General features: G+C 55.0%; 1 protein-coding gene across 3 annotated transcripts in view; it reads left to right on the forward strand.

Annotated features, from left to right (window-relative positions):
* GDPD5 (glycerophosphodiester phosphodiesterase domain containing 5) overlaps positions 1-16,375 on the forward strand; it is a 145,039-nt gene that overhangs the window by 52,985 nt on the left and 75,679 nt on the right. For all 3 annotated transcript variants that reach the window (XM_064144207.1, XM_064144208.1, XM_064144206.1), the window contains exon 2: positions 3,355-3,529. In XM_064144207.1, the coding sequence (XP_064000277.1) occupies positions 3,413-3,529 (117 nt within the window). In that variant the 5' untranslated portion in view covers positions 3,355-3,412. The remainder of the gene's footprint in view (positions 1-3,354; positions 3,530-16,375) is intronic.

Consider the following 16,375-nt stretch of genomic DNA (forward strand, 5'->3'; position numbering starts at 1 on the left):
TGGCTGTGTGTGGTGGGGAGGATGGGTGCTGGTTTGTGGTCTCCTTCCTGCCCTGGGCTTGTGTGCATCTGCTTGTGGCCTTCCTGAAGCAGAAGGAATGACTTCTCCTCCCCCCTCTACTCTGCCCTGCTGAAGGAACACCTGCAATATTGCATCCAGTTCTGGATCCAGGGCTGGAGAAATCAGTTGTGAGTTGTGTTTCCTTCTTGAATGGGCACAAAAGCTTTGATGAGCAAAGATGAATCCTTCTTTTGGTGGAGGGAATAACAAAGTGTTTCCATGGCCAGGCAGGAACTGGCTTCATCTTTTTATCCTCTCAGTACTTCGTGGGTCTTCCAGAGGTGGTGGCCAGGGAAATGCCCCCTCTGATGGCACGCAGTAATTGAAGGCTCAGCTGCCTTTCAGGCCAGGGCTTGATGGTGTTAAGAGTCCCTGAGCTTTCAGCATCTAACAGAGGTCATTTGGAGCTAGAATGAGAAGGTTGGAGTGAGGTGGGGGTTGGGCTCTTCCCTCTAGTATGAGGTGATAGGAAATAGCCTGAAATTGTGAGAGGAAATAGCCTGAAATTGTGCTAGGGGAGGTTTAGGCTGGAGATTAGGATTTCTTCATGAGAAAAAAGTGCCCAGGGCTTGGAACAGGCTGCTCAGGGAGGTGGTGGAGTCACCATCCCTGGAGGTGTGCAGGAAGAGTGTGCCCAAGGCTCTTTGGGACGTGCTGTGACGGCCGCGGTGGTGCCAGGCTGCTGCTTGAACTCCGTCCCAGAGGTCTCTTCCAACCAAACCAACGCTGTGGCTGTGTCCTGTGAGGTCACTTGCTTGGTTAGGCTCTTCAGGGCACAGTTGATGGCTTTACCCAAGACCTTTAAACAGCATCTGACTGCATGTCCTCAGCCTTTGTGTCCTACCCTCAGGGACAGCTGCTTCTGCCTGCAGCGTGCTGCTGGCGCACGGGGAAAGCAGCCTGGAAAACTCTGCTGTTTGGAGGGACAAGCCTGAAGCAGAGAAAAGCTTGGAGATGGGAAAAGGCAGGCTGTGCAGTGACTAATGCTGAGCTGTATAAATAGCAATGTGAAGAGAGGAGCTGCAGGTAGGGAGGTGACCTCCAGCGGGAGGCTGCGGAGGTGGTGCAGCAGCGCTCGGGGCAGAGGTGCTGGGTGAGGGCTGGCTGATGCGGTGAGCAAACAGCTCCTGTTCCAGCCTGGAGGTGGTCCTGCTTCTGTCCTGCCTCTCCTCCCTGGGGGGAATGGACACAGCCATATGGGGGATCCAGGCTAGCTGTGAACTGCTCTGTGAACTTCCTGGTGCTGGACTCAATCCCCTGCTCCAGAGCATCAGTAGAGATATTGAACAGTCCTGGGCCCAGCCCTGGTCCATGGGGAACAGCACTGGTGACTGGCTGTTATCTCCTTAAGCCCTGTCCTGATCCCACTGAGGACATGGAATCATAGAATCAACCAGGTTGGAAGAGACCTCCAAGCTTATCCAGTCCAACCTAGCACCCAGCCCTAGCCAGTCAACCAGACCATGGCACTAAGTGCCTCATCCAGTCTTTGCTTGAACACCTCCAGGGATGGTGACTCCAGCACCTCCCTGGGCAGCCCATTCCAATGCCAATCACTCTCTCTGCCAACAACTTCCTCCTCACATCCAGCCTAGACCTCCCCCTGCACAACTTGAGACTGTGTCCCCTTGTTCTATTGCTGGTTGCCTGGGAGAAGAGGCCAACCCCACCTGGCTACAGCCTCCCTTCAGGTAGTTGTAGACAGTAATAAGATCCCCCCTGAGCCTCTTCTGCTGCAGGCTGCACACCCCCAGCTCCCTCAGCCTCTCCTCATAGGGTTTGTGTTCCAGGCCCTTCACCAGCTTTGTTGCCCTTCTCTGGACATGCTCCAGCACCTCAACATCTTTCTTGAATTGAGGGGCCCAGAACATAGCTATGACAGTGCTGGGCAGCAGCAGTCTGCAAGACCTGAGCAGTGGAGATCCTGCCTGAGGAACTGAAATGTTTCCCCCAGAGGGGATAGAGTTTCCTTACTGCCATGAGTGTCACACACAGAGCTGTGCAGGCTCTGGCATGGCAGCCAAGCCCTTTGCAAGCTCAAGTGCTGCTGAGCATCACTCCTGGTGGCCCCAACTGTCCACCTACCAGCAGTGTGTGGGTTCTGTGGGGGTAAGCTTGTGGAAAACCCCTGGTAGGAGTTCAAGAGAGCTGAGAGAGAAGCGAGATGCCACCAGCCTGGCAAGCACTTGCTCTGAGTGTCCTCTGCCTGAACAGTGACTCTATGAATTAGTAAGAGCATAAGAGGAGGTGGTGTGGTCTTGATGGGAATCTCAGCAGAGACAAAAAGCAGCATCTAAAGATGCATAGATCAAGTGAAAAAAAAGAGCCCTGTGACGCAGGGAGGACGTCATGGATGGAGCAGGCAAAGTTCTTCCCCTCCAACCAGCGAGGTTCCCACTGGAGTCAGTCTGCTCCTTGGGGAGGGAATGCTGCTTGGTGGAGAGAGGGAGGAAAGCTTTCTCCTGGGTGAAGGCTGCCAGCAGTTCTGCATCCCTGTGAGTGCTGCTTGGAGGTGCAGGTCAAGGGGGAGAGGGAGAGATTTTCCTTCTGGGAAGGAAAGGCTGGAGGTGAGGAGGAGGTTGTTGAGCAGGAGAGTGGTGAGAGGCTGGCAGGGGTTGCCCAGGGAGGTGGTTGAGGCCCCATGGCTGGAGGTGTTTAAGGCCAGGCTGGCTGAGGCTGTGTGCAGCCTGCTCTAGGGTAGGGTGTCCCTGGGCATGGCAGGGGGTTGGCACTGGCTGCTCCTTGTGCTCCCTTCCAGCCCTGCCTGATTCTAAGCCTGAGCTCCACTGCCAGGCTCCGTAGGATGCTGTGGGTGAAGTGACTGAGCTTGGCTGGCTCGAATCAGCCTTCCAGAGTTCTCCCAGTCGATGTGAAGGTTGTGCTGGCAGGGTGTATGGTTGGTTTACATTTCAATCACTCCTAATAATCCAATCATCCAGGTTGCAAACGATCCACCTACCTCCTGCCCGTGTCCTCGGGTGGCTTTTCTCACCGGGAGCTCTCCCGCGAACGCCTTTCGCTTGCTTGCGGCGCTGTGGGAGCCAAAACATCCAACCTGCAAACTGATTGAACTTCTCACTCTTGTCCAGGAAGGACAAAACAGGTCTGGGAAATAGATTTGAGGAGGATTCCTCCTCTCTTCACAGCCAGGGGAGGTGGTTAATGATTAAATTGCTTGTTGGTGTATGGATGAGTCCTCGCCTGGCGTTGGAAGTTTGGCTTTGTCGTTTCTTCGCTTTAACCTCACTCTTCTCTTTCTCTTCTCTTGTTCCCCCCCCCCAAAAAAATATAAAGGTTGCTCCCCAGACCTGATGGATTTCTGCTAGCTGGCTCCTGACAGGCTGGAAGGAGCATGGTTAAACACCAACCACTGCAGTACTACGAGCCACAGCTATGTCTGTCCTGTCTGACCGGGATCTACGGCTGCCGCTGGAAACGGTACCAGCGGTCACATGATGACACCACCAAGGTAGGCACTTGGCCACGTTGCCTTTCCTTCCTTGACTTTGGAATGGCTTTTGGGCTGGGTTGAAAGTGCTTCTGGCAGTTTGAGGCTGGCTGCCTTTAGGAAACCGTAAAGGCGACAACATCCAGGGGCTAGAGAGGTCCAGGAGGTGGACTGGGAGGTGTATTTTGTTCCCTTAAGTCCTGCATCCCTATAAAAGTGGCTGCAGAAGCAGTTGGCTTCCTTTCCCCTCTCTCTTTCCTCCTGGGAGGATGCACAGGCTGATCAGAATCACAGAATTAACCAGGCTGGAAAAGACCTCCAAGACCATGGAGTCTAACCTCCCACCTAACCATTCTCATTGGGATCATGGAATCCAACCTCCCACCTAACCATTCTCATTGGGATCATGGAATCCAACCTCTCACCTCACCCTTCTCATTGGGATCATGGAGTCCAACCTCCCACCTAACCATTCTAATTAGCATCATGGAGTACAACCTCCCAACTAACCATTCTCATTGGGATCATGGAGTCCAACCTCCCACCTGTTGGGATCATGGAGTCCAACCTCCCACCTAACCATTCTCATTGGGATCATGGAATCCAACTTCCCACCTAACCATTCTCATTGGGATCATGGAATCCAACCTCCCACCTAACCATTCTCATTGGGATCATGGAGTCCAACCTCCCACCTGTTGGGATCATGGAGTCCAACCTCCCACCTGTTGGGATCATGGAGTCCAACCTCCCACCTAACCATTCTCATTGGGATCATGGAATCCAACTTCCCACCTAACCATTCTCATTGGGATCATGGAGTCCAACCTCCCACCTGTTGGGATCATGGAGTCCAACCTCCCACCTGTTGGGATCATGGAGTCCAACCTCCCACCTAACCATTCTCATTGGGATCATGGAATCCAACTTCCCACCTAACCATTCTCATTGGGATCATGGAATCCAACCTCCCACCTAACCATTCTCATTGGGATCATGGAGTCCAACCTCCCACCTGTTGGGATCATGGAGTCCAACCTCCCACCTGTTGGGATCATGGAGTCCAACCTCCCACCTAACCATTCTCATTGGGATCATGGAATCCAACTTCCCACCTAACCATTATCATTGGGATCATGGAATCCAACCTCCCACCTAACCATTCTCATTGGGATCATGGAGTCCAACCTCCCACCTGTTGGGATCATGGAGTCCAACCTCCCACCTGTTGGGATCATGGAGTCCAACCTCCCACCTGTTGGGATCATGGAGTCCAACCTCCCACCTGTTGGGATCATGGAGTCCAACCTCCCACCTAACCATTCTAATTAGCATCATGGAGTCCAACCTCTCACCTCACCCTTCTCATTGGGATCATGGAGTCCAACCTCTCACCTCACCCTTCTCATTGGGATCATGGAGTCCAACCTCCCACCTGTTGGGATCATGGAGTCCAACCTCCCACCTAACCATTCTAATTAGCATCATGGAGTCCAACCTCTCACCTAACCCTTCTCATTGGGATCATGGAGTCCAACCTCTCACCTCATCCTTCTCATTGGGATCATGGAGTCCAACCTCTCACCTCATCCTTCTCATTGGGATCATGGAGTCCAACCTCTCACCTCACCCTTCTCATTGGGATCATGGAGTCCAACCTCTCACCTCACCCTTCTCATTGGGATCATGGAGTCCAACCTCTCACCTCACCCTTCTCATTGGGATCATGGAGTCCAACCTCTCACCTCATCCTTCTCATTGGGATCATGGAGTCCAACCTCTCACCTAACCCTTCTCATTGGGATCATGGAGTCCAACCTCTCACCTCACCCTTCTCATTGGGATCATGGAGTCCAACCTCTCACCTCACCCTTCTCATTGGGATCACGGAGTCCAACCTCTCACCTCATCCTTCTCATTGGGATCACTGAGTCCAACCTCTCACCTAACCCTTCTCATTGGGATCATGGAGTCCAACCTCTCACCTAACCCTTCTCATTGGGATCATGGAGTCCAACCTCTCACCTCATCCTTCTCATTGGGATCATGGAGTCCAACCTCTCACCTAACCCTTCTCATTGGGATCATGGAGTCCAACCTCTCACCTCACCCTTCTCATTGGGATCATGGAGTCCAACCTCTCACCTCATCCTTCTCATTGGGATCACTGAGTCCAACCTCTCACCTAACCCTTCTCATTGGGATCATGGAGTCCAACCTCTCACCTCACCCTTCTCATTGGGATCATGGAGTCCAACCTCTCACCTCACCCCTCTAATTAACTAAACCATGGCACTGAGTGCCTCATCCAGGCACCTTCTAAACACCTCCAGGGATGGTGACTCCACCACCTCCCTGGGCAGCCCATTCCAATGGGCAATCACTCTGTGGCCTCCCCAGGGAGGTTGTGGAGTCTCATTCTCTGGGGACAATAAAGCCCTGCCTGGATGTGTTGCTGTGTGACCTCATCTGGATTCTCTGGTCCTGCTCTGGCAGGGAGGTTGGACTGGATGATCCATGGAGGTGCCTTCTAACCTCTGACATCCTGTGATCCTCTTATCTCTTGGGGGGGTTGTCAGGCCTGGTTTCATCCTTGGCAATGCTGCCAGCTGGGGCCCTGGAGCTGCCAAACTCAGTTCTAGCTATGTTGTGCTGGTCTGGTACAGGGAGGACAGAGGGAGGTGGTGGGCTGGTGGGGCTTAGAGGGTGTTCAGTGTGAAGCATTGGCCTGAGGAGGTGGTTGGAGAACTGTGGCCAAGGTGGACTATGGATTTGGTGTCTTTTATGTGCTCTGTACTGGTTTATGTAGTTATGAACAGCATGAGCCAGCAGTGTGCACTTGCAGCCCAGAGAGCAACAGAGCCTGGGCCCACAACTGGACACAGCACTCAAGCTGTGGCCTGAGCACAGGGGCACAAGAACCTCCCTTGTCCTGCTGCCCACACTGCTCCTCAGCCAGCCCAGGATGCCATTGGCTCTGCTGCCCACCTGGGCACTGCTGCCTCAGCTTCAGCTCCTCTCTGCCAGCACCTCCAGGTCTCTCTCTGCCTGCCTGCTCTCAGCCACTCTGGCCCCAGCCTCTAGTGCTGCTTGGGGTTGTTGTGGCCAAAGTGCAGAACCCTCCTGGCCACCTGGGCACACTGCTGCACCTTCTGTGGTTTTGGGGGGCCTGTGAGCTGGATATCTGATGTGCTTGGGGGGTGAAGTGTGAAGAAGCTGCTGTCAAAGCCACCTTTTACCTCTTCTGCTGCTGTGTTGCTGCTCTGCTCTCGTCTTGTCTGAGCTGGGTGTTTTTTTAGCATGCATGCTACTTAAGGAAGATAAAAAATTCCCCCAGACTTAAACCTTTAGAGGTTTTTTCTTGTTCTGGCAATGCTCCCAGAAGATCCTTTTGTTGTTTTGCTGAGGGCTTAGCTCTGCCCCAGTGGCAATCAGCTGCTCCGCTTTGTTTTGAAGTCTCTAACTGAGGCTTTTCCTGCCTGTGGAGTGTTTTTCCTGTGGAAAAAGAGAGACTGGGAAGAAGAAAACACTTCTGAGCAGCAGGTCCCATGCCAGAAGTGCTCTTTGTTGTGAATTGCATGGGTTGCTGGTGGTGCAGCTTGGCTGGGAAGGAGCTCCTGTGCGAGTTGAGAAGTCACAGCTTGTGCAGAACAGATCTGCTCTTGCCAAGGGGAAGTGTTGATGCTGCTTTGGCCTTGGCTTTCAGTCTGGCCAGCTGAGTCTGAGTGATAGGTTCTAAGCCAGAAGAAGTTTCCTGAGTCATAGAACTGTTTTGGGTTGGAAAACAGCTCTAAGATCAACCACTGTACTTGTACCAACCTAAACACTCAAAATGCCTAATCCAATGCCTTGGCCAGCAGGACAAGGGAGGTTCTTGTGCCCCTGTGCTCAGCACTGCTCAGGCCACCCCTGGAGTCCAGCTGTGTCCAGCTGTGGGCTCCTGAATTGCAGAGAGCTGCTGAGGTGCTGGAAGGTGTTGAGAGAAGGGCAGCAAGGCTGGGGAGGGGCCTGGAGCAGAGCCCTGTGAGGAGAGGCTGAGGGAGCTGGGGGGGTGCAGCCTGCAGCAGAGGAGGCTCAGGACAGAGCTGATTGCTGCCTGCAGGGAGGCTGTAGCCAGGTGGGGTTGGGCTCTGCTGCCAGGCAAGCAGCAAGAGCAGAAGGGGCCAGAGTCTGAAGCTGTGCCAGGGCAGGTCTGGGCTGGATGTGAGGAGGAAGTTCCTGGCAGAGAGAGTGATTGGCACTGGAATGGGCTGCCCAGGGAGGTGGTGGAGTGGCCGTGGCTGGAGGTGTTGCAGCCAAGCCTGGCTGGGGCACTTAGTGCCATGGGCTGGGGGATAGGTTGGACTGGATGATCTTGGAGCTCTCTTCCAACCTGGTTGATTCTATGATTCTATGGTCTGGTTGGTTGGGCAGGGCTGGGTGCTAGGTTGGGCTGCCTGAGCTTGGAGCTCTCTTCCAACCTGCTTGGTTCTGTTCTATTTCTTTGAAAGCTTTGCTCCTCAGTCCTGGACAGCCCTAATGAAACATGAGTTTGCTGAGGTCGATTTTGAATGTAACAGTGATAGTTTGAGGCTGTTTTTTTTTGGCCTTTAAACCCACAATTTATTCAGAACTCAGCTTTATAAAGTCCTCTTATCTTTCCCTGTGGCTCTGTAGGGCTGCTGCATACACAACCATGCTCTATTTAAAGCCTCTGTGCCTCCCAGACACATCCTATTTTTAAAGCTTATTTTTGCACATGGACTATTTTGGGCTGGAAAAGACCTTTAAGATCAGCTCTAACCATTGACCCAGCACTGCCAGGTCACCACTAAGCAATGTCCATCAGCACCACATCTGGATTGATGATCTGGAGCAGGGCATTGAGTCCAGCAGCAGTAAGTTTGCAGATGACACCAAGCTAGGAGCAGGTGTGGAGCTGTTGGAGGGTAGCAGAGCCCTGCAGAGGGACCTGGCCAGGCTGCATGGGTGGGCAGAGGCCAAGGGGATGAGACTGAACAAGGCCAAGGGCAGGTTCTACACTTTGGCCACAACAACCCCAAGCAGCACTGCAGGCTGGGGCCAGAGTGGCTGAGAGCAGGCAGGCAGAGAGGGAGCTGGGGTGGTGGGAAAGAGGAGCTGAAGCTGAGGCAGCAGTGCCCAGGTGGGCAGCAGAGCCAATGGCATCCTGGGCTGGCTGAGGAGCAGTGTGGGCAGCAGGACAAGGGAGGTTCTTGTGCCCCTGTGCTCAGCACTGCTCAGGACACCCCTGGAGTGCTGTGTGCAGTTGTGGGCTCCTGAATTGCAGAGAGCTGCTGAGGTGCTGGAAGGTGTTGAGAGAAGGGCAGCAAGGCTGGGGAGGGGCCTGGAGCACAGCCCTGTGAGGAGAGGCTGAGGGAGCTGGGGGGGTGCAGCCTGCAGCAGAGGAGGCTCAGGGCAGAGCTGATTGCTGCCTGCAGCTGCCTGCAGGGAGGCTGTAGCCAGGTGGGGTTGGGCTCTGCTGCCAGGCAAGCAGCAAGAGCAGAAGGGGCCAGAGTCTGAAGCTGTGCCAGGGCAGGTCTAGGCTGGCTGTGAGGAGGAAGTTGCTGGCAGAGAGAGTGATTGGCACTGGAATGGGCTGCCCAGGGAGGTGGTGGAGTGGCTGTGGCTGGAGGTGTTGCAGCCAAGCCTGGCTGGGGCACTTAGTGCCATGGTCTGGTTGGTTGGGCAGGGCTGGGTGCTAGGTTGGGCTGGCTGAGCCTGGAGCTCTCTTCCAACCTGCTTGGTTCTATGATTCTATGTACAGCTTTTAAATCTCTCCAGGAATGAAGCCTCTACCCCTGCCCTAAGCAGCTTGTTCCAGGGCTTGGCAACCCTTTTGGGGCAGAAATTGTTCTTCATGTTCAATCTAAACCTCTCCTGGTGCAACTGGAAACCATTTCACCTTGTCCTAACACTTACTGCTTGGGAGAAGAGACCAACCTCTATCTTGCTGCAACCTCCTGTCAGGGAGCTGTAGAGAGCCAGAAGGTCTCTTCTCTGCCTCCTTTTCTCCAGACTAAGCAACCTCAGTTCCTGCAGCTGCTCCTCACAGGACCTGTTCTCCAGACCCTTCACACCCAAGGCTTTGCCCTCTCCCTTTCTCATAACCACATCAGCTGCTGATGGGAGCAGCACAGGGACCAGCTTGGCCCAAGAGGTTTGAATATTGATTGCTTGTGGCCACCAGCTCCTGGTGCTGGGAGAGCTGCTCCTGCAGCCCTTGCCTGGGGTCCTGCTCATGGGAGCCTTCCTCTCTTCCTCTCTTTGGACTTCATTTTGACACTCATAGATCCTTGGAGGTTGGAAGAGACCTGCAGAGATCAGCCAGTCCAAGCCCCTGCCAAAGCAGCATCCCCCAGGGCAGGTCACACAGGGATGCATCCAGGTGGGCTTGGAAAGCCTCCAAAGAAGGAGACTCCACAGCCTCTCTGGGCAGCCTGCTCCAGGCCTCTGCCACCCTCACACCAAACAACTTTCTCCTCCTGCTCAGCTCAAACCTTCTCTCTTCCACTCTGCATCCATTGCTCCTTGGCTTCTTGCTCTGCACCCCCCAGAAGAGCTTGGCCCCCTCCACTTGACACCCACCCCTCAGCTAGGGAGAGACATTGAGCAGAGCTCCTCTCAGCCTTCTCTGCTGCAGCCTAAGCAGCCCCAGGGCTCTCAGGCTCTCTGCACAGGGCAGATGCTCAAGTCCCCCACTCCCCCCCGTGCCTCTCTGCTGGACTCTCTGCAGCAGGTCCCTGTCCCTCCTGCCCTGGGGAGCCCCAAACTGGCCACAGCATTGCAGCTGTGCTCTCAGCAGGGCAGAGCAGAGCAGAGGAGGAGCAGAACCTCCCCAGCCCTGCTGGCCACACTTCTGCTGCCCCCCACATTTTATGTGCCAGCAAATGCCTTTGCTTTTTTCCTGTCCCCTTGCTGACCCTGTGTCCTTGGAGGTCTTTTCCCTCCACCTTGTGTATGGCTTCTCTGGTCCTTTCAGTAGCTGCTGCAGCTTCTCCCTGCCTCCATCCTCCTCTGACAGTACCATTCAGCAGTTGGAGCAGAGACGTTTCCTCAGGCTTGCTGTGGTCCTATCAGTAGCTGCTGCAACTTCTCCTTGCCTTCATCCTCTTCTGACAGTGGCATTCAGCTGTGGTAGCAGAAATGCTCCCTCATGCTTGCTGTAGTCCTATCAGTAGCTGCTGCAACTTCTCCCTGCCTCCATCCTCCTCTGACAGTAGCATTCAGCAGTTGGAGCAGAGATCACAGAATCAACCAGATTGGAAGAGACCTCCAAGATCATCAGTAGCTGCAGCAGCCTTTCCCTGCCTCCATCCTTCTCTGACAGTAGCATTCAGCAGTTGGAGCAGAGATGTTTCCTCAGGCTTGCTGTGGTCCTATCAGTAGCTGCTGCATCCTTTCCCTGCCTCCATCCTCCTCTGACAGTAGCACTCAGCAGTTGGAGCAGAGATGTTTCCTCAGGCTTGCTGTGGTCCTATCAGTAGCTGCTGCATCCTTTCCCTGCCTCCATCCTCCTCTGACAGTAGCACTCAGCAGTTGGAGCAGAGATGTTTCCTCAGGCTTGCTGTGGTCCTATCAGTAGCTGCTGCATCCTTTCCCTGCCTCCATCCTCCTCTGACAGTAGCATTCAGCAATTGGAGCAGAGATCACAGAATCAACCAGATTGGAAGAGACCTCCAATATCATCAGTAGCTGCAGCAACCTTTCCCTGCCTCCATCCTCTTCTGACAGTAGCATTCAGCTGTGGCAGCAGAGATGCTCCCTCAGTCTTGCTGTTCCCATCAGGGAAGAGCTGCCAAGCCTGGAACAAAGCCTTGCAGTGTCTCAGCTCTTCTGAAGCCAGCAGCAGATGCCTGACAGCTCCTGGAGTTCAGGAGGTGTCCTGTTAAGAGTTGATGGATCACACTTTGGAGGGCTTTTGGTGCCAAATCAATGAGAGGGCAGCAGTAGCAAGGTATTGCAGGGCTCCTCTAAGCACCTTGGGCCAGGAGTGTTGCTTCCTTCCCCATCCTGCTTGACAAAGAGGCTTTTATGTCTTTACTGGGGAAACCACCACAGTGTTATCAACACCTTCCCAGGGCTGCTTTGGGTTAGAGCAGTAAAAAGCTAATGGGGCTTGGCAGAGTGCCTCAGCCTTCTTGACCTGAGGCAGCTGCAGCAGATGGGCTTGTGCAAGAGGGAAGGAGATGAGAGTTTCCCAAGCTAAGCAGTGCTTGCTCAGCACTCTTCCCTTCCCTTCCCTCCCCAGGAGGAAGTTCCAGTCTTAATGATTGGTGCTTCAGAGGCTGCAGCAGCTCTGCTGTGAGCACAGCCTGAAAGAGTTGGGGCTGTGCAGGCTGGAGCAGAGGAGGCTCCCAGGTGACCTTCTTGTGGCCTTGCAGGACCTGAAGGGGGCTCCAAAAAAGCTGGGGAGGGACTTTGGAGGCTGTGAGGGAGTGGCAGGAGTGGGGGGGACTGGAGCAAAGGTGGAGGTGGGGAGAGTGAGGCTGGAGGTGAGGAGGAAGTTGCTGAGCAGGAGAGTGGTGAGAGGCTGGACTGGGTTGCCCAGGGAGGTGGTTGAGGCCCCATGGCTGGAGGTGTTTGAGGCCAGGCTGGCTGAGGCTGTGTGCAGCCTGCTCTAGGGTAGAGTGTCCCTGGGCATGGCAGGGGGTTGGAACTGGCTGCTCCTTGTGCTCCCTTCCAACCCTGCCTGATCCTGTGATTCTATCTCTAAGAAGTCCCTCCCCAGCTTTTTTGGAGGCCCTCTTCAGGTCCTGGAAGGCCACAATCAGATCACCTCAGATTGGTGGGGGTGGATCTTTACCACTCCTCAGCTTCCATCCTGGGTTGCAGTGGAAGCCCACCTTGAATTGTGAGCTTAGTGTCTGTGGTCTGTGTAGGCAAGGACTGATGGCCAAGTGCTGCCTGGGCTTTGGGCTGCTGGTGAGGGAGTGGGGAGGGAAGAAGCAAGAAGCCAAGGAGCAATGGATGCAGAGTGGAAGAGAGAAGGTTTCATCTGCACAGGAGGAGGAGAAAGTTGTTTGGTGTGAGAGATCTTGAGGTGCTGGAGCAGGTCCAGAGCAGAGCAGTGAGACTGGGAAGGGACTGGAGGAGAAGGCTGAGGAGGAGAGGCTGAGGGAGCTGGGGGTGTTCAGCCTGGAGAAGAGCAGGCTCAGGGGGACCTTATCAGGGAGGTGGTGGAGGCACTACCCCTGCAGGTGTTTAAGGCAAGCTTGGCTGTGGCACTGAGTGCCATGGTCTGGTCACTGGTGGTGGTGTTAGGTCATAGTTTGGACTTGGTGATCTCAGAGGTCTGCTCCAGCCTCCATAGTTGTGTGATTCTGATGGTTTTTTTTGGGGGGGTCAGGCTCTTCTGCCAGGCAACTTCTGACAGGACAGAGGGCATGGCCTGAAGCTGTGCCAGGGCAGGTCTAGGCTGGATGTTGGGAGGAAGTTGTTGGCAGAGAGAGTGATTGGCACTGGAATGGGCTGCCCAGGGAGGTGGTGGAGTGGCTGTGGCTGGAGGTGTTGAAGCCAAGCCTGGCTGGGGCACTGATGGTCACTGGTGGTGGTGTTAGGTCATAGTCTTGACTTGATGATCTCAGAGGTCTGCTCCAGCCTCAACAGTTGTGTGATTCTGATGACTTTTCTGGGGAGTGCTTTGGCCAGAAGAGAAAGAAGGAGCTGTGACCTATGGGCATGAGGAGTTGCTGTGTCTCTGTGGCACATCCATTAATTCACTTCAGAGGGAAATTCCCTTTGTCATTCCTGCTTGGCAAGGGCTGCTCAGTGCCCTGAGCAGCTTATCCCAGCCATGCTGCTGTGATCTCTCTCTCTGACTATAGACTTTGGAGCTGGGACTTTGCTGGGTCTTCAGTGCTAATCCCCAGGCAGCCAAAGGTCACTGGGCAGAGGAATTGCTTGCTTGGCTGAAAACCCCTGATAAAGGATGGGTGAATTTGCCCTTTTCCATAGGCTTTCAGTTTGTTCAGGGTGATGGAGGTCAAGAGTTTGTGATGGGGGGGGGGGGGGGGGGAAGCTCTTTCAGGCAACTTGGATTTGAGATTGGGACACTAAAGGCTTTGGGAGCTGCATGTTGGATGTGCCCAGGGAGTTAGACTGTCATAGAATCAGGCAGGGTTGGAAGGGAGCACAAGGAGCAGCCAGTGCCAACCCCTGCCATGCCCAGGGACACCCTACCCTAGAGCAGGCTGCACACAGCCTCAGCCAGCCTGGCCTCAAACACCTCCAGCCATGGGGCCTCAACCACCTCCCTGGGCAACCCAGTCCAGCCTCTCACCACTCTCCTGCTCAACAACTTCCTCCTCACCTCCAGCCTCACTCTCCCCACCTCCACTTTTGCTCCAGTCCCCCCACTCCTGCCACTCCCTCACAGCCTCCAAAGTCCCTCCCCAGCTTTTTTGTAGCCCCCTTCAGATCCTGGCAGGCCACAAGGAGGTCCCCTGGGAGCCTCCTCTGCTCCAGCCTGCACAGCCCCAACTCTTTCAGGCTGTGCTCACAGCAGAGCTGCTGCAGCCTCTGAGCATCCTCCTGGCCCTGCTCTGGACACTCTCCAGCATCTCCACAGCCCTCTTGTCCCAGGGGCTCCAGAGCTGGATGCAGCACTCCAGGTGGGCTCTCAGCAGAGCAGAGCAGAGGGGCAGAATCCCCTCCCTGGCCCTGCTGCCCACACTGCTGCTGCTGCAGCCCAGGCTCTGCTTGGCTCTCTGGGCTGCAAGTGCACACTGCTGGCTCCTGCTGAGCTTCTCCTCCAGCAGCACCCCCAAGTCCCTCTGCTCAGGGCTGCTCTCCAGCCTGTATCAGTGCCTGGGGTTGTGTTGACCCAGGTGCAAGACCTTGCCCTTGGTCTTGCTGAACCTCATGAGGTTGGCTTGGGCTCACCTCTGCAGCCTGTCCTGGTCCCTCTGGATGGATGCTTCCCTCCAGCCTGTCACCACACCACACAACTTGGTGTCCTTGGTGAACCTGCTGAGTGTGCACTCAGTGAATGGTTCAGGTTGTAAGGGACCTCCAAGATCATCTAACTCCAACCCCCCACCATAGGCAGGGGACACCTCCCACTACAACAGCTGCAGATATGATGCTGAGGGACATGGTTTAGTGAGGACCTGAGTCTGGCTGATCTCAAAGGTCTCTTCCAACCAAACCAGTGCTATGACTCTAGGCCCTGGCAAGCCCAGGAGAGCCTCAGTGTTTCATGACCTGCTCCCTGCTGCAGCCAAACACTTTCAGGCTGAGGATGTTTGACTGATTCTAACCCTCTGGCTCAGGCCTGATGTAGGCAAAACGCCTGTGGAAGGGGGTGAGTCTGCAAAAGCCATTGGGTGTTGTGCCTGAGTTGGGATTATGGGCTCAGACTGGGTGATTAAAGTGCTCTGTGCCTCATTGTGATGCTTTAGAGGTGTCCAAGGTTCTTCCTGCAGAGCATCTGCAAAACGTGTTGCAGGCTGTAAACAGCCAGCATGGAACCAGGGCTGGAGACTGGGGGGGTGGAGAGGCAGGAGGGGGAGATATAGAGGGAAAAAAAGGGATGAAAAGAAGGATTTTTGGGGTCATGATTCCTTAGAGTCAGCTCTATCCTTTGGGAAGCAGAGCTGATGGCTCTGCCAGTTGAGTTTTTTCCTCCAGGGCTTCCCCTGCAGGGAGGCTGTAGCCAGGTGGGGCTGGGCTCTGCTGCCAGGCAAGCAGCAAGAGCAGAAGGGGCCAGAGTCTGAAGCTGTGGCAGGGCAGGTCTGGGCTGGATGTGAGGAGGAAGTTGTTGGCAGAGAGAGTGATTGGCACTGGAATGGGCTGCCCAGGGAGGTGGTGGAGTGGCTGTGGCTGGAGGTGTTGCAGCCAAGCCTGGCTGGGGCACTTAGTGCCATGGTCTGGTTGGTTGGGCAGGGCTGGGTGCTAGGTTGGGCTGGCTCAGCTTGGAGCTCTCTTCCAACCTGCTTGATTCTCTGATTCAGTTCTGGGCTCCCCTGTTCAGGAAGGGCAGGGATCTACTTGAGAGAATCCCAGGGAGGGCTGCAAGGATGCTGAAGGGGCTGGAGCAGTGCCCTGTGAGGAGAGGCTGAGGGACCTTGGGGCTGTTTGGTCTGGAGAGGAGAGGACTGAGAGGTGCTTTAGTCAATGGGTATAAATATCTGAGGGTTGGGGGTCAAGAAGGGAGGGACAGGGACAGACTCTGCTCAGCTGTGTCCTGTGACAGGACAAGAGGCAGTGGATAGAAAGTACAGCACAGGGAGTTCCACCTCAGCATGAGGAAGAACTGCTTTAGTGTAAGGGTGGCAGAGCACTGGCACAGGCTGCCCAGAGAGGCTGTGGAGTCTCCTTCTGTGGAGCCTTCCCAGCCCTGTCTGGATGCATTCCTGTGTGACCTGAGCTGGATTCTGTGCTCCTGCTCTGGCAGGGGGCTTGGACTCACTGATCCATGGAGGTCCCTCCCAACCCCTCACCCCCTGTGCTCCTGTGAACCCAGCACTGCTAACATCAGAGCTTGGCTGTTGCTGCTGGCCCTGGCTAGCAGCCCAAGCTGCCCCAAGCCTGCAGGCTGCTGCTGGCTGCCTCTTCCCCTAGGTGCCATCTGCACTGCAGTGCCCAGCTCCATAAACACATTAGTGGGGTGAGGAGGTGAAGCTGCCTGATGGAGTCAAATCCTTGGCCTGTAGTAAGGTCCTTTGCATAATCCTCCAAACAGGATTTGAGGCTGCATGCACTGGTAGTAACCTCAGCTTGTCAGCATGGTGAGAGTCCCCAGAGCTTGGTTTGGGGTGTTTGGGTGCCTTGTGCTGCAGGCAGGCTTCTGATGCTCTCCCGAGGGGGGTTGAGGTGGGGGTAAGATGAGGAGGTGCACTGAGGCCATGGGCACACCCTGGGGGTTTG

Source organism: Pogoniulus pusillus, chromosome 6, assembly GCF_015220805.1.
Source record: "Pogoniulus pusillus isolate bPogPus1 chromosome 6, bPogPus1.pri, whole genome shotgun sequence".
Lineage (NCBI taxonomy): Eukaryota > Metazoa > Chordata > Aves > Piciformes > Lybiidae > Pogoniulus > Pogoniulus pusillus.